The 22,258-nt window shown below is 38.5% G+C and overlaps 1 protein-coding gene across 2 annotated transcripts in view; it reads right to left on the bottom strand.

The window, feature by feature from the left end:
* Positions 1-20,203, bottom strand: part of MCOLN3 (mucolipin TRP cation channel 3) — a 33,356-nt gene extending 13,153 nt beyond the window's left edge. The window contains exons 1-5 of one of the 2 annotated variants that reach the window (XM_065928078.1): positions 19,976-20,203; positions 15,423-15,590; positions 6,759-6,912; positions 5,361-5,445; positions 5,190-5,286 (exon numbers count right to left, since the gene is read on the bottom strand). In XM_065928078.1, the coding sequence (XP_065784150.1) occupies positions 5,190-5,286; positions 5,361-5,445; positions 6,759-6,912; positions 15,423-15,590; positions 19,976-20,203 (732 nt within the window). The remainder of the gene's footprint in view (positions 1-5,189; positions 5,287-5,360; positions 5,446-6,758; positions 6,913-15,422; positions 15,591-19,975) is intronic. The other variant, XM_065928088.1, reaches the window with a different exon arrangement.
* Positions 20,204-22,258: the final 2,055 nt, after the last annotated feature.

Raw genomic sequence — 22,258 nt, 5'->3', positions numbered from 1 at the left:
AACTCTCACCTGATGCTAACTCCGTTCAACCTCAGGAAGTTCCCTTTATTTCTCTGTGAGCTGAGAAAGTTGAGTTAGATCTCCCATAAAGAATGTTTAGTCTCTAAAAATCCTAAGTTTCTAGGATAGTATTCAAGCCCTGAACCACTTGTAAAACAAGAGAACTTCCCCCTCCTCTCATTCTAAGCACCTCTAGATGTCCTCCTGAGCAAGTACAAGCACGTTTTTCCCCTTCTTCCAGCAAAGCCTTGGCTAGGGATAGATTTTTATATGCTGTTCTTACTAACACAGATGTTCATTATTTCTGTCTTGAAACATTTCAGGTGGAGCTTTTTCACTTTTCCTCCTAATATTCGTTTTCTTTGTCACTCTGGAACTGTCGTACAATATTACAAAGGAGGTGGTCACAGGGAACCAACAGTGTGTCTGGCTTCAGTGGTAACTGTTTTGGGACGCCGGGCACCAACAGGACAAAGCCATGCCAGAACACCTTTCATAGCTCTTCCACCGTCTTCCCCTTCAGGCTCCCCCCACCTTCTCCTTGCAGACACTTGGAAGGCAAACTAAGGAAATTAGTCTGCTTTGGGGGTTTTGTTTTCATTTTTGGTGCCTCTTCTCTCAAGTCCTAAAGTAAAAGGAAAGTTCTTTTAAAGTCTGCCATTTGTTGTGTTAGTCATTCAATTGTGTCTGACTCTTTGTGAACCTATCGACTGTAGCCTGTCAGGCTCCTCTGTCCATAGAATTCTCCAGGCAAGAATTCTGGCATTCCAGAATGAAAGGGTTGCCATTCCCTTCTCCATGGGGTCTTCCAGACCCAGGGATCAAACTTGGGTCTCCTGCATTGCAGGTGGATTGTTTTAGATGAGTTTAATCGAAAATCTTCATGTGGGGTAATCAGATATCACTTCAGACAAAAGATTACAAATAAACTTAGCAAGTCTAGTTACTTTGTTTCCCCTCATGTTAGACTATAAATTTCTTCCCATGACAAGCAACCAAGGATATTGATAATGTATGTCCATCTTTATCATTGCTGAGACCCAGCCTCACACAAGGAAGATGCTCAGTACTATCTGAATGAGTCAGAAATCTTTGCCAAGGGTAAACCATTCTTTGCCCACACAAAGAGCCTCAGGGTCTTACAAATAATAGGTGCTCATTAAATATCCAATAAACTCTGACTTAATGTCAATCACATCTAAGCAAGGTTTAGAAGAAACTGAATTCTTTAAATGAAAAAGAAAAAATACTGAGTGTAACTAATAACAGATTAGATAATATAGGAAAAAAGATTAGTGATTTGACGTCACAGCAATAAAACTATTCAAAGTGAAGCACAGAGAAAATAATAGAAAATTAAATAAAAGGAAGAGGACAACTTCAAGTGCCCAAATATACATATTATTGGAATCTTTGAAAAGTAGGGGGAAAGAGATAGAAAAATATTTGAAGAAATAACACTGAGTAAATGTCAAACATAATAAAAACTATAAACCCACAGATCCAAGATATTCAATGAACCCCAAATACAAGAAACATGAAGAAAACTACATAAAGGTGTATCAGAATCAAACCACTGAAATCAGAGATGAAGAGAAAAATTTTAAAAGCATCCAGAAGGGGCAGAAATATATCCCATACAGAAGAACAAAGATGAAGAAGACAGTAGATTTCTCATCAGAAACAATATAAACAAAAGAGCAAAATCTTTAAAGTTCCAGAGTAAAAACAGCCAGGCTAGAAGTCTATACCTCATGAAACTACCTTTAAAAATCAAAGGTGAAATACTTTTTCAGACATACAGAAGCTGGAAGAACTTATTACCAGCAGGTCTGCATTATAAGAAATATTAAAGGAAGCCCTTTACGCAGAAAGAAAACCACACCAGGTGGTTTTTATGTTATACATGTACTGGCACACCATCACTTGTAAGTAAGCTGTAATAAGTTAAATAGGTGTACTATAAACTATAAAGTAACACAACAAAGAGTTATAGCTAATAAGCTAACATATGAGATAGAGTGGAATCCTAAAAAAACAATCAGTTAACCCAAAAGAAGGCAGAAAAAGAAAGAAACCATATTAATAATTTCATACAATTTAAATGATATAAGCACCTTAATTAAAAGGTAGAGAGTGTTAGGTTGGATTAAAAAAGCAAGACTCAACTATATGTTGTGTAACAAGAAACCTACTTTAAATATAAGATACAAATAATTTAAAAGGATGAAAAAAGATATGCCATGCTAACACTAGTTATAAGAAAGTTGGAATGGTTATATTAACATTAGAGTAAATTTTAGAGCAAAGAATATGATAAGGGTTAAAAAGTGCCATTTCACAATGATAAAAAAGTCAGTTCAAGTGAACACAAAAAACCCTAGAAGTCTATACATTTAATAAAGAGCTTCAAAATACAAGTTGCAAGAATTCATCAAACTCCTATGAACGAATGCTAATGCACTACTTTTATATTATGAACCCAACTGGGCACACACAAGGATAACCTTAATAAATAGCTATTGAATCAAATATCTACCACATACCAGATAATTTGGTAGGTCGTTCACATGTGCTATATTTTACCTTGACAACAATTTTGTCAGGTAGGTGGGCATTAATTTGGTTTTACAAATGAGAAAACTGAGGCTCACACCAATTAAATAATTTGCCTGAAATTACATAGCTACTAACTGGTAAGCTAACATTAAACTCTACATTTGTTTGACTCCAAAGCCTTGTATTTTACATCAGGGATATACTGCCACAGTTCATGTTTATTTATGGCAGAAGTCACACTAGTGGCTTTTATTATCAAATTACCTGATAGGATATAGTTTCCACCACAGTTCTATGAGATGTACTGCTAAATACACAACGAACAGACATAGCTGGGGATAATTCTCCAAGAATGGCAAAAATACAACATCTGCATGTGGCTAAAGGCCAGGATGCTTTCACGTTGTAGTACGTCATGGGAAAAGATCTACATTTCACTAGTGTTTTGCTTGCTCATTCAACAAATATCTGAGTCACCTACTATATTTTCTGAGAGATGAAAAGATAAAACAGCTCCTGCCTTCAGGGAACTTTCATTCTAGTGGAGCTGATGATAAACATCTAGAAAAACTTAAAGGAGAAGGTAGTAAGATATACAATACAAAACAAAAACAAAATCTAGGGCTTCAGAGCACAGAATGTATTTCTAACTGAGGAATCACAAAGAGGTCCATGAAGAAGGTCTCAGTTGACCAAAGCCTTAAAATATTATAAGGCTTTTTAAAAGTATCATTTCTCTATAAGAGAGAGGCAGACAGATAGTGAGAGAGAAGACTGTGGATAACAGCTCAATTTTTTTAAAAAATCATGTAATTTTGAAAATTCACAACTTGCTGGTTACTGTTAAGATCAAAATGTGTAGCCCAAATATATTCTTACAGAATTAGTGCTTTTTCTTATTAAACAATATGCATAATTATTATATTATACTACATCCTAAAATATTTTTAATCTCAGTTTCTGAAAGCTTGATTTCTAACAGCCAATTAGTTGAGTATCATGGACATAACTTTTGATACAAACTACTACTGTGGTACTAAGAAATCTGGACCATATGAAGGCAAGCCGTTATCAAATGCTGTCCTGCATATGCCCCTCAGCAGTGCGTTACTGACTCTGATCCTTGTGAGGTGATGAAGCAGCATGAGAGGCATCTTGTGCTCCATAGAGAGCATCACAGCTCCATCTGCAACTGGAATATAGAGAAGAGGAAACTAACCAGAATTTTCAGAGGCAGCATGCAGGAGGCACTGTGAGCAATAACTTCCATAGGCTGCAAATATCCAGTGAGGAAACTCAGCAGCAAGAACCCTTGGCAATGACCTTAAGCAGACTGCCACTGACTGCTGAGAGCTAACCATACAAACCTACAAACCTCTGTTCTTTTTGTATTTTCCAGGTGCTGTTCTTTGTCCTAAAGACTCAGCAGTGAACAAGACAAGGTCCCTGCCCTCAGAGAACTTACACTGAGGTATAGAAGACCAATGATTAACAACTAAACAAGTGGGTACAAGAGTCCCTCCCCTTTATCCAAGATCCCCAGCGGATGCCTGAAATCACAGATAATACCAAACTTCATATATAATATTTTTTCCTATACATACACACCTTTGATCAAGTTTATAAATTAGGCACAGGAGAGTAAAACCAATAATAATAATAATAATAATAAAATGGGCTTCCCTGGTGGCACAGTGGTAAAGAATCCACCTGCAATGCAGGAGATGCAGGTTTGATCCCTGGGTTGGAAAGATCCCCTGGAGGAGGAAATGGCAACCCACTCCAGTATTTTTGCCTGGGAAATCCATGGACAGAGGAGCCTACAGTCCATGGGGTCACAATAGAGTCAGACACGACTTAGCGACTAAACAACAATAATAAAATAGGAAAATTATAACATATACTACAATAAAAGTTACATGAATGTGGCTTAAGGATCTTGTACAAATTAAATGCCTTTTTCCATCTTAACTACACACTTATCACACTGTGGCCATAATTTTTGCAGTTTGAGCTGCAACAGTAAAACTAGCATGGATTTCTTTTTCCTTCTTCACAATATCACCTACAGATTTCTTCTTCTTGTAGCTTAAGCAATCTCAACATACAATTGGTTTTCTGTCTTCATTAAGTTAAGAGCTTTCAGTTTTTCACCTAAAGAAATACTTTGGCATATTGGAATCACCAGCTTTGGGGCCATTCTTTAGTAAAATAAAGATTATTTGAACACAAGTACTGTGATACGTAAATAACTGAGAGGGTTACTAAGTGATTAATGGATGGTATACATTGGACCAAAGGATGATTCATACTGAGGAGGGTCAGAAAGTTTTCATTATGCTATTCAGAATGACAAGCAGTTTAAAATACATGAATGGTTTATTTCTGGAATTTTCCCACTTAATGTTTTCAGACAGAGGTTGACCATGATAACTAAAACTTTGGAAAGTGAATATGCAGTTAAGAAAGGACTAACAGAGCTAGCTGAACCAATGTCTCCTCTGTGTATATCCAATTAGGACAAGAACACCCTATACATTTGATCAACCCTCAGCACAAGTAGATGGAACACATAACTAATAAAACCATTTTTCTCCAGACAGGAATCAATTAGCCCAGCCCACACTCACAGTCAGAGTAAAGTCGTAACAGTCCGGGAGCTCATGATGACGAATGGTCTGCAGGTTGATGGCCTTCAGTTTAAACTGCAGCTCCACTGTTAAGAGTCTAGAAAACAGGAGACTTTAGTGCAGTGAAAACGTACACACGAACACGAGTTCCCTCCCACCTGCCTCCCTCACCTGTGGAAGTCCAGTGTTAAGTTGAGTTTATTTTCTTCTGGTGTTCCAATGTGAAAAGATTCATTTGGTTCCACAAATAAACATTCTGCCATAGAAAGGAACAAAACATAATATAGCACCTGAAATAAACACAGAAAACTGCATCCTGAAAGGATCATCTAATGAAAACTGAATATTCAGTTTCTGGCATTTTTGTGAATTAAGATTTTTAAATCTAAACATCCATATCACATGGTTACAATGACTTTTATTTGTTTGTAAGATGTGACTATAACATTTCTTGAGTGGATGGAAGTAGAGGAAGATCTGAATTCTATTTCACTAATCTTGTATAGAAGGCCATCTTCCTTTCTGTCTTTTTCAGTCTAAATTTTGAGGCCCCTCTCCCTTTTTGATTCCTAGGCATACATTTGAAGTACCTAGAGTGTCTAAGATAAAATTTTCTATGTTTAAAGTATCTATTTTTAAAAAATATTATGTGTTGACAATTTTCCCTCAATAAACACTTAAAAAAAAAAAGGAAGACAGCATCTTAGAAGGTTTTTACTAGTCAGTACTATAATCCATTATCAGTTTTCTCAAAGAAAAAGTCCCAGTGGCTACTGCTAAAAGTACTTACTTTTTAACTCAATGACCTAAGCTAATGTTTTAGGTACAAATTGTAAATAGAACTTTGCTAATAGGAATAAGCTATGCTATTCTAAATTCTGGTTCTCACTGGTGGTGGTTTAGTTGCTAAGTTATGTCTGACTCTTTGCAACTCCATGGACTGTAGCCCGTCAGGCTCCTCTGTTCATGGGATCTCCCAGGCAAGAAAACTGGAGTGGGTTGCTATGTCCTTCTCCACGGGATCTTCCAGACCTAGGAATTGAACCCAGGTCTCCTGAACTGCAGGCATATCTCTAACTGACTGAGCTACGAGGGAATCTCATTACTCCTCAACTTACCCCCAAAGATACTGAATAGTGAAGTACTATTGAGGGGACAAAGTTTTATATATTATATATTCAAGAATTTGCAAACATTTATTTTATAAGGGCAATATCTATCTTTTAAACTGGCTTATCCAGAAGAGACGTTGTGGAACTAAATGGCTAACAGCACAGCCTGGGTCAAATTTCAGCACTATCTCTTAGTAGGTCCACCTTGAGCAGATTACTAAACCTTCTGAGTCACACTTTAGTCTTCTGTAAAATGAGGATAATAATAAGCTTGTCTTGTTGATTTTTTGTTTGTTGGTTTGTTTAAGAATCATGAGCTATAGTGAAGTACCTGGCATAACTGATATTCTTACTATGACCTAATAGCACAGGCCAAATCAATATTTTCAGAGATGAAATTACTGACTTTAAATCAAGGAGTTAAAAGTGGAAGTTCTAGCTTATAGAAGAATATCACCAGTTTCAATTTCTGGGTCAATGTCAAAGGTATCATTTCCAGGATAGATGTTTCCTTGCTTGTAGAAGTGCCAGCAGACTGCCAGGGCCGACTGCTCCATGCCCTTGTTCTCGAATGCATGATTCCCAACTGAGACGTTGCATAGCTGCAAGTACTTCAACCAAAAAGAGAAACAGAAAATGAGAGCGCCCAGCCAGGCAGAAGTGAAGCCATGATTCCCCTCCCTCCCTGCCTTTGAAATGGTAGGTTCCCACCTCCTGTCCAGGTGGAGACTGGAAAGTAATTGACATGCTACCGTGCACTGGGATGGCAGAGGGCAAAGAGCTCTTGTGAATTACAGTTTTGGGTTCAAGTTTCATTTCTGTGATTGTGAGCAAGTCACAAACTTTATCAGCCTCTGCTTTCTTACCTGCAAAATTAAAGGCTGAATTTAACCTTAAATAACATTTCAAGTTCTTTCTTCCTTTAAAGAACTATGTTTAGGAAGTGACTTTTAGATTTAATGTGAGTACAAACTTTATCTTTGAACTATTTTCTATAGTCAAGAGTTCTGCTTTACTATAATATAGGAAGTGGGATAAAACTGTTCCAGACTAACCAGCAAAACTTTGTCTAAAGATAATTTTTTTTTAAATCTTTATCTTTAAAAAATAAAAATAAAAATAAATCTTTATCTTTGCAAGGATACAGCTTAGTCAGTTTTAAGCAATATTCCCCTACTGAAAGTCCTCCCATAATTTCCTGTGTCTCAGGATAAACTTAAAAGCTCTTTTCTAGGGCCTGGAAAGCCGTACCTCTGGCTCTTCCCTCACTCCTTTGCACACTTGCCTTAAACATACTAAATGTTTTCCAGCCTCCAGGGCTTTCGCTGTTGCCACTCCTTCAGCCTGAAATATTCTTCCTCAGACCTCAAGTCCCCAGAGAAGCCTTTTCTGATCATCTTGAGACCACTGTTCATGTTTTATGCCACTTAATTTTTTTTTCACAGCAGTCATCACTGTTGGAAATCAAATTATCCTGCTAAATTTGTTTAAAATCCATCTCTTCCATTAGAATCTAAGTTCCACAGGGCAAGGAATTTATTAAGCCCACTGCACTAACCTCAGGACTTAGAACCATATTGTAAGCAGATAGGCTGGGCAGGGGGCAGGTCCCTGGAGAAAGAGAATACGGGTGACTTTGTTGTAAGAGAAGCCATTTTTGGCCTCAGCCTTTTTGGATCAAATGCTGGTCCTTAAGGACCTCAGTAATAAATAATATTAAGGGGACAAACGAACATAGAAACAAATGACTGTTACTGTTACTTCTCAGACAAGAGAAGTAACAACAGCATAGATAACATATCCATTGTAAAGATTCCCAGTTCTGTTTCAGTGGTAAAGATTAGCCCCTAACACAACCTTTTCTGACCCTCATGACTTCAATCAACTAAAACGTGGACTCGTCGACTGCCCAAGTCTCTTCATAAATATGCAGGCGTCCTTAACTTAAAAGTTTCCCAATTTTACTGTCCCAGGAGACACTGCTTTGAGAAAGATCCCTGGTGTTCTCATTTGCTGCAACTAATGAATCCTTCCTTCTGATTTTTGGCTTGGCTGGTTCTTTTTGCTCAACATCCACCAAGAGGCAAATCCAGCTTTCAGGCAAGAGTACAGAGAGGACATGCTCAAATATTTGTCAAGTTAATGGTGAGGTGAGAAACTACTATAATATGACAGGATCTTCACCCACTAGAGCTCATCTACACACAGGGAGATGGTAAACTGCTAGGATAGGATTTGTTATGGCACCAACATTTCTGCTAGCACTGGGACTGGGAAAATGCACCAGAAATCTATAGTAATATAACTAAGCTGCATAAATCATTAAATAGTATTATGTCCTGCATCTAGAGGAAATAGTATAATGCTAGACATATTTAGTTTTGAGATATTTCCCATACAAGGAAATAAGTGCCTTAAGTCTTTCTAAAGCTACTCAGAGTCCAATTGGTAGTTTTATATTGGGACATGGGGGAGTAAGAGGAATACAATATAGTAAATGAAAAAAAGAAATAAAAGATATTGAATGTGGTAAGGTACCACGGAGACCAATATGCCTGAAATGTGAAATATGTAACAGGCAGTAAAGCCAGAAAGGCAGGCAGGGGTCACACCTGTTTGGGCCCCTGGACCCCTTCTGAGTGCCCACTCCCTATGAAGCAGTCCAGACAGGAATTACTTAAAGATCTGAACCTCCTATCATAGAAACTTGTGTCTTAAACCTTATAAGATCTTGAAACACAAAAGATCCAAGCTGTAGGCCTTCAGGTACACGCTATTTTTATAAGTGATTCTACAGCCAGACTTCCTTGCTGTCTTTTTTTTTTTTTTTTTAAATATTATTTTATTAGTTGGAGCGTTTGATCCCTAGGCTGGGAAGATCCCCTGGAGGAGGAAATGGAAACCCACTCCAGGATTCTTGCCTGGAGAATCCTATGGACAGAGGAGCCTGGTGGGCTACTATCCATAGGGTCACAAAGAGTTGGATATGATTGAAGTGACTTAGCACGTGAGGTCTGAGCACCTGCAGAGCTGGATGGTATGGACAAAGAGTGTTGCCTGCCATTCCCATAAACAAGAAGTGTTGCCAGCCATCAAGGCTTCAGCCACTGTAGTGGTGCTGAGGGTATGCCCTGAGGGGAATTCAGGATGGAGAAAAACAGAATACTTGCCCTGGATGGTTAAGATGTATATCAAAGGAATAACTGCCATTAGGCCAGATTCATCTTCCCAGAAAATCATTAGGTTGAGATATCTGTTTTTTTGTGATTAGCAGTAATCTTTTGATGTTCCACTACATGGTTTTTATTTTGTTTTCTGCAAAAACCGTCTTTGGAATAGTCTCTCAGAGCTATCTGAGAGGCTGCCTTCCTGGACTACAGTCCTCGGTTATGTCCTTGAATAAAACATAAATCTCAACTTTTAATTTATGCTTTTTTTTCCAGTCAACAATGGTCAGGGGCAAGTAGCAGAACTGTGGCCAGCTAAAGGGCCAATCTGGAGCCTGAGTCAGAAGACTCTGGGAGCGGCAGGTAGTGTAGGACCATCACTGAAAGGCAGGTGACCTCTAGCACTGACTAATGGGGCACCGAAGTGGCTGTGACTTCTGTCGGGCTCTAATGAGCCTGGCATCTGTCCCCACTTGCCTCTGCAGCTCCACCTTGAAAGAACTAGTTTTTCACACAGATTCATGCGTCCTAGGGCATCCTTTGGGAGACTATATAAAAATACATAAAAATCCTTACCTGAGAAATGTGGCACCCAAAGTAAAGCAGATTAAACAGCTCGTTCCTTGATTACAGATGCATTTTTTTGTGGTCTCCCTGTGATTACCTGATCTGAACACATGAAGCTTTTGAGCTCATTCATTCATTCACAAACATTTGAGTGCCTTGTATGTACCTCCATCTTCATGGAATAAATATATTAATATGTGTCACTGAACACTATTATAAAATGAGGAGTACCCCATAGTCAGATATGTGATTTCAGGTGAATCATTTAGAATAAACTGCCAAGAACTGGTAGAACAGGTGGGAGGGAAAGAGGGTAACCAACTAGAAGTAGGGATTTATAGACTGTGTTTGAGCTGAAAAAGTAAGTGGTCCCAAGATCCTGAGACCTTTAAATCTAAGCAACTGATCAGAAAGAGAAGCAGCTCTGAGAAGCAGGTGGGAAGAGAATATGCACCTGCTTTGAACAGAGTGATTCTGAGGAGCTTGTGAGCTCTCTTCACACAACAGTGTGAGCAACTGTTTTGGAAACATCTGTCTTGGCGATGGGTGACAGTGGGGGAAATTCTGCAGGAAAAGGACAGACCTCTGAGGACTATCCTAAGTCAAGAGGCAGCTGAAAGAAGGAACCCAGTAAAGTCGGCCCAAACATGATTGATAAAAGCCAGGATACAGTATTAAAATAACTAGGTCTTTGACATTCCAATACATAAATAGACATACTAAACAAGAGTGATGCTGTTACAACCAGTGTTAAATCAGGGTAAGCCCTAGAGATTATTCAGTTAGATGACATTTTAGGGCTCCACTCCTCAGGAAAACTAGTCATGGATATAACTCTAAGGGCTGAGAAGCTACTGTCTTACCTGTCAGTTCTTGGTGACTATCACCTCAACTATCAGGGTATTAACAAAGATGTTTCTTTCATATCAGTCCATGTTTTCCCTATTCACTTCTCTGGAATCATGTAGAATAACTGACCTTATTAGCCACAAAAACTTTATTCACTAATATTATGGTTAAGATACTTTTTTACCTTCAGTTTAAAATGCATGATAGTGCCTGGTAGATGGTAGGGAGTCACTTACCCAAGGTAAACTCTACCCCCAAGTAGTATTTACCTATTTACTAGCACAAGGAATCTACCTACATGCAATTCTATAAAGAAAAAAGAAATCTGATAAACAGAACTGCCTGAATGCCAAATACTATATCTTTACTACTGCTTTTAACCTTAATAATAGAGGTAAAAATGTTTTAGGAAGAATTTATTGAACTGTTTATCTCTTGCCTCTACCCACTCCTCTAGTCAAAAACAAATTACTAATTTGCTTCAGAGTAATTTAGATAAACTTAGTAATCTTAAAACAAGTCTCAAAACTTAGTATCTCCAGAATTTTACTACTATTTGACCTTACAAACTGTAGGACATAATTCTATTTAACAATCCATATAGCTTACTTCTATTATTATAGATTTCTGGACAATTTTTGTAATCTGAATGTTATCAGAAAGCCTTAGTGTCACAAATATGTATTTTATCCTATAGTTTGTCTCTGGGGAAATGAAAAGCCCTAATTACACTATGAACATGAAAATTACACACATGAACAGTATGAAAAGGCAAAAAGATACGACACCGAAAATGAACTCCCCAGGTCGGTAGATGCCCAATATGCTACTGGAGATCAGTGGAGAAATAACTCCAGAAAGAATGAAGGAATGCAGCCAAAGCAAAAACAACACACAGTTGTGAATGGGACTGGTGATGGAAGCAGGGTTCGATGCTATAAAGAGCAATATTTCATAGGAACCTGGAATGTTAGGTCCATGAATCAAGGCAAATTAGAAGTGGTCAAACAGGAGATGACAAGAGTGAACATCGACATCCTAGGAATCAGTGAACTAAGATGGACTGGAATGGGTGAATTTAACTCAGATGACCATTATATCTACTACTGTGGGCAGGAATCCCTTAGAAGAAATGGAGTAGCCATCATAGTCAACAAAAGAGTCCGAAATGCAGTACTTGGATGCAATCTCAAAAACGACAGAATGATCTCTGTTCGTTTCCAAGGCAAACCATTCAATATCACGGTAACCCAAGTCTATGCCCTGACCAGTAATGCAGAAGAAGCTGAAGCTGAATGGTTCTATGAAGACCTACAAGACCTTACAGAACTAACACCCAAAAAAGATGTCCTTTTCATTATAGGGGACTGGAATGCAAAAGTAGGAAGTCAAGAAACACCTGGAGTAACAGGCAAGTTTGGCCTTGGAGTACAGAATGAAGCAGGGCAAAGGCTAACAGAGTTCTGCCAAGAGAACGCACTGGTCATAGCAAACACCCTCTTTCAACAACACAAGAGAAGACTCTACACATGGACATCACTAGATGGTCAACACTGAAATCAGATTGATTATATTCTTTGCAGTCACAGATGGAGAAGCTCTACAGAGTCAGCAAAAACAAAACCGGGTGTTGACTGTGGCTCGGATCATGAACTTCTTACTGCCAAATACAGACTGAAATTGAAGAAAGTAGGGAAAACCACTAGACCATTCAGGTATGACCTAAATCAAATCCCTTATGACTATACAGTGGAAGTGAGAAATAGATTTAAGGGACTAGATCTGATAGACAGAGTGCCTGATGGACTATGGATGGAGGTTCCTGACATTGTACAGGAGGCAGTGATCAAGACCATCCCCAAGAAAAAAAAATGCAAAAAAGCAAAACGGCTGTCTGAGGAGGCCTTACAAATAGCTGTGAAAAGAAGGGAAGTGAAAAGCAAAGGAGAAAAGGAAAGACATTCCCATTTGAATGCAGAGTTCCAAAGAACAGCAAGGAGAGATAAGAAAGCCTTCCTCAGCGATCATTGCAAGGAAATAAAGGAAATCAATAGAATAGGAAAGACTAGAGATCTCCTCAAGAAAATTAGAGATACCAAGGGAACATTTCATGCAAAGATGGGCTCAATAATGGACAGAAATGGTAGGGACCTAACAGAAGCAGAAGATATTAAGAAGAGGTGGCAAGAATACACACAAGAACTGTATAAAAAAGATCTTCAAGACCCAGATAATCACGACGGTGTGATCACTCACCTAGAGCCAGACATCCTGGAATGTGAAGTCAAGTGGGCCTGTGGAAGCATCACTACAAACAAAACTAGTGGAGGTGATGGAATTCCAGTTGAGCTATTTCAAATCCTGAAAGATGACGTTGTGAAAGTGCTGCACTCAATAAGCCAACAAAGTTGGAAAACTCAGCAGTGGCCACAGGACTGGAAAAGGTCAGTTTTCATTCCAATCCCAAAGAAAGCCAATGCCAAAGAATGCTTAAACTACCGCACAATTGCACTCATCTCATACGCTAGTAAAGTAATGCTCAAAATTCTCCAAGCCAGGCTTCAGCAATATGTGAACTGTGAACTTACAAATGTTCAAGCTGGTTTTAGAAAAGGCAGAGGAACCAGAGATCAAATTGCCAACATCCACTGGATCATCAAAAAAGCAAGAGAGTTCCAGAAAAACATCTATTTCTGCTTTATTGACTATGCCAAAGCCTTTGACTGTGTAGATCACAATAAACTGGAAAATTCTGAAAGAGATGGGAATACCAGACCACCTGACCTGCCTCTTGAGAAACCTGTCAAGGTTTCTCAGGAAGGAAGCAACAGTTAGATGCAGGTCAGGAAACAAGTTAGAACTGGAACAACAGACTGGTTTCAAATAGGAAAAGGAGTATGTCAAGGCTGTATATTGTCACCTTGCTTATTTAACTTCTATACAGAGTACATCATGAGAAACGTTGGGCTGGAGGAAGCACAAGGTGGAATCAAGACTGCCGGGAGAAATATCAATAACTTCAGATACACAGATGACACCACCCTTATGACAGAAAGTAAAGAAGAACTAAAGAGCCTCTTGATGAAAGTGAAGGAGGAGAGTGAAAAAGTTGGCTTAAAACTCAACATTCAGAAAACTAAGATCATGGCATCTGGTCCCATCACTTCATGGCAAATAGATGGGGAAACAGTGGAAAACAGTGGCTGACTTTATTTTTCTGGGCTCCAAAATCACTGCAGATGGAGATTGCAGCCATGAAATTAAAAGACACTTACTCCTTGGAAGGAAAGTTATGACCAATCTAAACAGCATATTAAAAAGCAGAAACATTACTTTGCCAACAAAGGTCCATCTGGTCAAGGCTATGGCTTTTCCAGTGGTCATGTATGGATGTGAGAGTTGGACTATAAAGAAAGCTGAGTGCCGAAGAATTGATGCTTTTGAACTGTGGTGTTGGAGAAGACTCTTGAGAGTCCCTTGGACTGCAAGGAGATCCAACCAGTCCATCCTAAAGATTACTCCTGGGTGGTTCATTGGAAGGACTGATGCTGAAGCTGAAACTCCAGTACTTTGGCCACCTCATGCGAAGAGTTGACTCACTGGAAAAGACCCTGATGCTGGGAAAGATTGGGGGCAGGAGGAGAAGGGGACGACAGAGGATGAGATGGTTGGATGGCATCACTGACTCGATGGACATGGGTTTGGGTGGACTCTCGGAGTTGGTGATGGACAGGGAAGCCTGGCATGCTGCAGTTCATGGGGTCACAAAGAGTTGGACACGACTGAGCGACTGAACTGAACTGAATTACACTATAACAATTTTTGAAGAAGAGTTATAATTTTTATATATACTGCAGTTAGTACTGCAGAAATGTTGTCTGCAGTACTAATTCAGGTTGGAAATGCTGACGTCAAGAAAGCTGCCAAAGATTCCTACAAAATAGGAGATTTTCGGACTTGAGAAAGTACTGTCTGTTTGTAGCAAAAACAAATTGATTTAAAAAACTTAGAGTAGAAGTTTGACCCACATGTATGAAAAACAAGCTTCCTTTCTCAGGCAGTTAATCAATGTTACAATAGAACCATTGCCTTATGTGACATAAAGGCCTTTCTTATTTTTTAAATGAATTTCAGGTCTTGGTTGCTCTACACATTCTGCGAGGTTAATAATCTCATTGTTTCTTAAGGGTCCCTGAACATATAAACTCTGAAGACCTAATGACTACTTACAATCAAGGTCATGGTTAATAATTTGAAACCTTTGAGGTTCCTATGCCAAGTCCTAGATCTGACTCTTTTAATTAAGTCTTTAAAGTTTCTGCCTCTCTATTACTAAGTAAAAGCTCTTCTCAACTTATAGTTTTCTAAAAGTTTGTTGGCAAAGTTACAAAAATTAATGGTTTCATACAAAACTTTTATAATTTCATTAAAAAATGCTCACCCTTGTACACCAGAATGTCAGCTTCTATTTTGCACATTGCTAACAATTCTCCAGTCTAATCTTTCTCCCCAGTAAAGAATGCATGTGCCTGACTTACCTGGTTCACTGCAAAGATGATCTGATCATACACATCTCTTTGTGTATACACTGCATATGTGTCATCCATTCTGTCTATATATCCTTTTAGGAAGAGGTGCTTGAATGCTATAGTGTTCTCCTCCTTGAAAGCTACCACCATCTGGTTACTCAAGCCAAAAAAGATCAGCTTAAAAGAAAGAAAAAGACGGTGAAACAGCAATGAAATAAAGGTCTCCACTAAACGATTAATTCATCTATTCAAGATTCAATATGTAATTAATTCCTAATATATTCTATAGAATTTAAACTTTTGGTAGTTGGGAACTAATTTGTCCTTAAAGATAAGGTGGGTTTCTAGTTTTAAACTAAAGAAACTGACTTTGCATACTTTCAACATTTATTTTCATGTACTTTCTCACTTATGACACTGTCCCCACCAATAAAAACTTTAGGGAGCTCTGAGAAGTCCTTTAGGAGTTCTTTAGCTCAGAGAAGCAAGATAACTTTGACTAAGGAAGCTGGAAGGTTTCCCTAAGGGAAGAAAGAATAATAGAAACCCTGTAGTATGTGCATAACTTTGGGCAGGGGACATTTGAGGAGCATCTGGAGAAGGCTAAGAAGGTCGAGTTGAACTTAGCACTTTGAGGGGAACACTGAGGACACCAGCATAATTCAATTAGAGAAACAGTGAGGAAAAATGTGAGCAGAAACACTGAAATCAGATGGTACAGGAGCTTGAAGGGTAAGTAGAAGATTTCAAAATGAATTCTTCAGGACATCAAGAAGGCTTGAAGCAGGTGTACAATAAAACCTGAGAAATATGTAAGTTTAAGTCTTATAATCACACTATATTTCTAGGACTAGTTACCAAAACTGTGACAATAAGACTAAAAATAAAAATATTCTTTCAACTCATCTCTAAATTAAAGTATATTAACATATATTCTTAGGGCTTCCCTTATAGCTCAGTTGGTAAACAATTCACTTGCAATGCAGGAGACCCCAGTTCGATCCCTGGGTTGGGAAGATCCCCTGGAGAAGGGATAGGCTATCCACCCCAGTATTCCAGCCTAGAGAATCCCATGGACTATATAGTCCATGGGCTTGCAAAGAGTTGGACATGACTGAGTGACTTTCACTTTCAGCTTTTAAACATATTCTTAGTATTCATGTAGGACTGATTCCAGAGTTTTACATGAAATTCTGCTGTTCTCTCTGATGCACGCGCGCGCGCGCACACACACACACACACACACACACACACACACACTGTAAATTTAGAATATACACTCTGACTTAGATCCCAAAGTGAGGGGATAACATATATTTTGCATAGAAAAGGGAACAACACTGAAAACCTTTGTTCCATCCACTATTCCAGGTACTTTCTTCATACCAATCCCACATTATAGTTCCTAATATTCCCACTTCACAGATGCATAAAGACTCAAAGAAGTTAAATAACTTTTAAAGGTCACTCGGTAGCAAGTGTATAGTCAAAATTCGAACCCAAGTCTAACAAACTAAATCTAAGCTCTAACTACACTATCATGCTACACAAAGTACGCAGGATCTTATCAAGGAAGAACACAGACAGTTAGACCAATCCTTTCCCCTCTCACCTACCCTTGTGATGTATGCCCTGTCCCCTCATATCATCACTCTTTACCTAACTTGACTTCCATTTCTAAAGAGTCTCTTTAAACTGTGTCCTATTTAATCTTAGGAAGATGATGGCTTGATAGTCCAGGGATTTTATATCTGTTGAAGTTGATGATCAAAAAGCCTCTAGAGAATTTCCAAAGATACTTTTACCAATTCATGCAAATATATGAGTGCCTCCACAAGCCAGCACTGAGCCAGGTCCTAAGCATCCAATGTGAAGACAGAGTCCCTGACCTCAAGGACCTAGGGGCAGACAGGAGGGGCACTGCAGAAAGAGAAGATGGGGAATACATGTAATTCTATGGCTGATTCAGGTCAATGTATGACAAAACCCACTGAAATGTTGTGAAGTAATTAGCCTCCAACTAATAAAAAAAATTAAAAAAAAAAAAAGAAAGAGAACTGCTATAAATCAGAGACTGGGTCAGGCAGTGGGAAAAAGGAAACTTTTCCTAGGCTACCTATCATCACAGACATCTTTCTTTTGCTGCTGCAGATACAAAATCTCCAACTTAACAGAAATGCCACCATCTTTTCCCTGAAAAGAGGAAATCTGTCATCAAGTCACCCTCTGTGGCTCAAAGTCTTTATGTAATATCTGTTAGATTGCTCCAATGTAGATTAAGGAAACACTCAGCTCAGTTCAGTTCAGTTCAGTTGCTCAGTCGTGTCCGACTCTTTGTGACCCCATGAATCTCAGCACGCCAGGCCTCCCGGACCATCAGCAACTCCCGGAGTTTACTTAAACTCATGTCCATCGAGTCAGTGATGCCATCCAGCCATCTCATCCTCTGTCATCCCCTTCACCTCCCGCCCCCAATCCCTCCCAGCATCAGGGCCTTTTCCAGTGAGTCAGCTCTTCGCATGAGGTGGCCAAAATATTGGAGTTTCAGCTTCAGCATCAGTCCTTCCAATGAACACTCAGGACTGATCTCCTTTAGGATGGACAGGTTGGACCTCCTTGCAGTCCAAGGGACTCTCAAGAGTCTGTTAGGAAAAACCCTCAGTTACTTAAAAAAAAAAAATTACTAAATGCCTTTTATATGCTTAATGCTAACAGGCTTAACATCTTAAACTGTTAGTCAATTTTCCTCTTGACTGCCTTAGAATACACAGGAAAGTTAAGAGAAGCTCCCTAAAAGATTTAGGAGTAATTAAGAACATAAGTCTTAGAATAGAATATGAGTTTGAGTCTCAGTTCTACTCTTCTAGTCTCCTGACTATGACAGGTTATTTTACTTCACTAAACATCAGTGTTCTCATCTGTATAGTGGGGATCCACTACCTACCTTTGATTTAAGAACTGACTATGATGCTGTTTAGCCTGAAACACAGTAAACATAAAAGTGGTACTTATCATTACCAGTAAAATATACTTATGTTCAACTGATAGAGGCTTCCCCTCTGACTTATCAGAAACAACATAGAGAAATACTTTCACTATTGTGACATACATTATCACTTGGAAATTAAGAATTTCAATTCCAACTTGTCAAGTATATTGGGAATCAAAAATCATTTTTATGTTGATAATTAGAAAGAGCACATGTCTCTAAAGTATTAATTCTGCCACTGGCCATACTAGTCAGTACTTGTCATGGGGCATTCAAAAAACTTTATAAATATCAGGTCCTTATTCTGTAAACTGAAGGAGTCCAGTATTTATACAATAGAAGTACTGCTGAAATTAAACAAAAATAATGTCTTGGAACAAGATAATCACTCAAATGTCAGCTTCCTTTACGCAACATCTAGCATCAGAAACTTAGGCAAAAATCTCATCAATTTCAATGAATGGAGAAAGTAACATCAACATATATACACTATCATGTGCAAAACAGATAGCTGGTGAGAAGTATACAACACAGGGAGTTCAGTCTGGCGCTCTGATGACCTAGAGGGGTGGGAGAGGGGAGGGAGGTTTAAGAGGGAGAGGATATATGTATAATTACAGTTCATCTGCACTGCTATATGGCAGAAACCACCACAAAATTGTAAAGCAATTGTCCTCCAATTAAAAAATAAATAAATAAAAGAATTTCACCAACTTCATATGATTGCCAGCTTCTCACAATCGAGAAGAATTTGTCCTCAATAATGAGCTAAGATGCGTGATTTCAGAGTTAAAAAAATTCTCCTTACATACCAGTCATTTATTTACATATGCATTTTTCACCAAGTTAAGAAAAAATAAATCACCTATTTTTCCTATTGAAATGCGCTTTTATTTTTGCTCTTTTGCTTTAAACAAGAGATAATTACTCTCACTAACAGGAATATACCTTCACAAGAGTAAATCATAAATATATATAAAAAAATCACAAAACATAATTTCCTCCCAAAATGTTAACAGAAGCCAAGGAAATGAGAGTCAACATCTCCTAAAATGAAGTCTCGTATTTCACTACCTATGTTACTCCTTTTAATCAGTTCCACATTCTTCCACTTCAGGGTTCACATGATCACAGGGATATGAGAATCCAAATAATTATGGAGAGAGAGAAATTTTCAGGCAACTAACTAGGGAAAAAAAGAATTATCTAATTGGGCAATAGCTAGCTTCCAAAGTTGGTTTAGAAACCTTCAGCTAAATTTCTTGACTGGAAGCAAAATATTAAAATTTTCTTTTCCTGAAATCTAGTTACACTATGTGAGTAAAATCACAATTTAATGAAAGATGAAAAGAAACGGGGGGGGGGGGGGGGCAAAGAAAAAAAAAGAAACAAGTTAGGGGGGAAAAAAGTCTTCTTTCACAAATATGGAAGAGGAAGGGTTTAAGATTGTATATCTCCTAATTTATTGTTATGAGGCATATAGTTAAAAAGTTATCTAAAAACAAAACAAAACACATAGTCATCTTTGTTAGTAAAAGAAGACTTTGTTAAACTCATGATCTGAGGTGCCTACCTGTATAGTCACCATTGCAATTTTTAGAATTTGTATGGCAAGTTTCCAGGGTTTTCTACCTCGAGCCCAGAACTTCTCACAAGGATTCATGAAAAAAAATTTGAGTTTTCGTCTCATCTGGTCTTCTAATAGAAGTTCCTCAGAGGGAGATATATGCTGGTTAAAAGTGCAGCGATTTTCCTCTTCATGAGAGCTGCAGTTACTTATAGCAGCCTCAGGATTTGCCATCTCTAGGAGGAAAAAAACAGAACAAAACTGTAAGTAAAGGCAACATCTATGTTCTTTGTTTTTGCAGGATAGTTGACAGAGTCCAAAGAAAAGATCTGCTTTCAAATGAGCACCACTGTTCTAAACTGCACCTTCAAAATCAAGGAACAGGACAGAAAGCCAAGAAGTAAACCCTATGGTCAATTAATCTACCTCAAAGGAGGCAAGAATACACAATGGAGAAAAGACAGTCTCTTTAATAAGTGGTGCTGGGAAAACTGGATAGATACCTGTAAAAGAATGAAATTAGAACATTCTCTAACACATACAAAAATTAACTCAAAATGGATTAAAGACCTAAAGGTAAGAGTGAAAGTGAAGTCGCTCAGTCGTGTCCGACTCTTTGTGACCAGTGGACTGTAGCCTACCAGGCTCCTCCCTATAGCCTACCAGGCTCCTCCCTCCATGGGATTCTCCAGGCAAGAATACTGGAGTGGGTTGCCATTTCCTTCTCCAGGGGATCTTCCCGACCCAGGGATTGAACCCGGGTCTCCCGCATTGCGGGCAGACGCTTTAACTTTTAAGCCACCAGGAAAGCCCAAAGGTAATACTGGATACTATTAAACTCTTAGAGGAAAACACAGGCAGAATACTCTTCGACATAAATCGCCGCAGTTATGCTTTTGGATCTGTCTCTGAGAGTGACGGAAATAAAAACGAAAATAAACATGTGACACCAAATTAAACTCAAAAGCTTTTGCACAGCAAAGGAAACCACAAAATGAGAAGACAACCCATGGACAAATATTAAAAAATATATAGGAGAAAGTATTTGCAAACAATGTGACTAACAGGGGATTAGTTTCCAAAATTTAGAAGCAGCTCATGTGGCTCAAAATAAAAAAACAAACAACCCCAACCAAAAATGGGCAAAAGACCTAGATAGACATTTCTCCAAAGACTTACAGGTGGTCAAAAGGTACGTGAAAAGAAGCTCAACATCACTAATTATTAGAGAAATGCAAATCAAAACTACAATGAGGTATCACCCCACATCAGACAGAATGGCCATCATCAAAAAAATCTACAAACAATAAATGCTGGGTGTAGAGAAAAGTGAAACCTCCTATACTGTTGATGGGAATGTAAATTGATACAGCCACTATGGAGAACAGTACAGAGGTGCCTTAAAAAACTAGGAATAAAACTACCATATGACCCAGCAACCCCAACATGTTGTTTCTTAGTCACTAAGTTGTGTCCGACTCTTTTGCAACTCCAAGGACTGCAGCCTGTCAGCCTCCTCTGTCCATGGGGTTTTCCAGACAAAAATACTGGAGTTGGGTTGCCACTTCCTTCTCCAAGGAATGTTCCCGACTTGGGGATAGAACCTGCATATCCTACATTGACGGGAGGGTTCTTTACCACTGAGCCACCAGGGAAGCCCACTAATGGGCACATACCCTTAAAAAACCATAATTCAAAAAACATATGTACCCCAAAGTTCACTGCATTTATAACAACCAAGACATGGAAGCAATCTAGATGTCCACTGACAGATGAATGGATAAAGAAGTGGTACATATATACAATGGAATATTACTCAGCCATGAAAAAGGAACGGATTTGAGTCAGTTGAACTGAGGGCAGACAAAACCTAGAGCCTGTTATAGAGTGAAGTAAGTCAGAAAGAGAAAACAAATATTGCATATTAATACAAATATATTAAATTCAGAAAAATGGTACTGATAAACCTATTTGCAGGGCAGAAATAAAGATGCAGACATACAGAACAGACTTGTGGATAGAGTGGGGTAAAGAGAGGGTGGGATGAACTGAGAAAGTAGCATTGAAATATATACACTATCATGTGTAAAATGCACAGCTAGTGGGAAGCTGTTGTGAAACACAAGGAGCTCAGCCCAGTGCCATGTGACAATCTAGAGGAGTACGATTGTGGAGATTGAGAGGGCGGCTCAAGAGGGAGGGGATATATGCATATTTATGACTGATTCATGTTGTTGTACGGCAGAAACCAACACAACACTGTAAAGCAATTATCCTCCAATTAAAAGA

Source organism: Muntiacus reevesi, chromosome 1 (assembly GCF_963930625.1).
Source record: "Muntiacus reevesi chromosome 1, mMunRee1.1, whole genome shotgun sequence".
Lineage (NCBI taxonomy): Eukaryota > Metazoa > Chordata > Mammalia > Artiodactyla > Cervidae > Muntiacus > Muntiacus reevesi.
The sequence above is the reverse complement of the archived record's forward strand: the minus strand, read 5'-3'. Positions and strand labels throughout refer to the sequence as shown.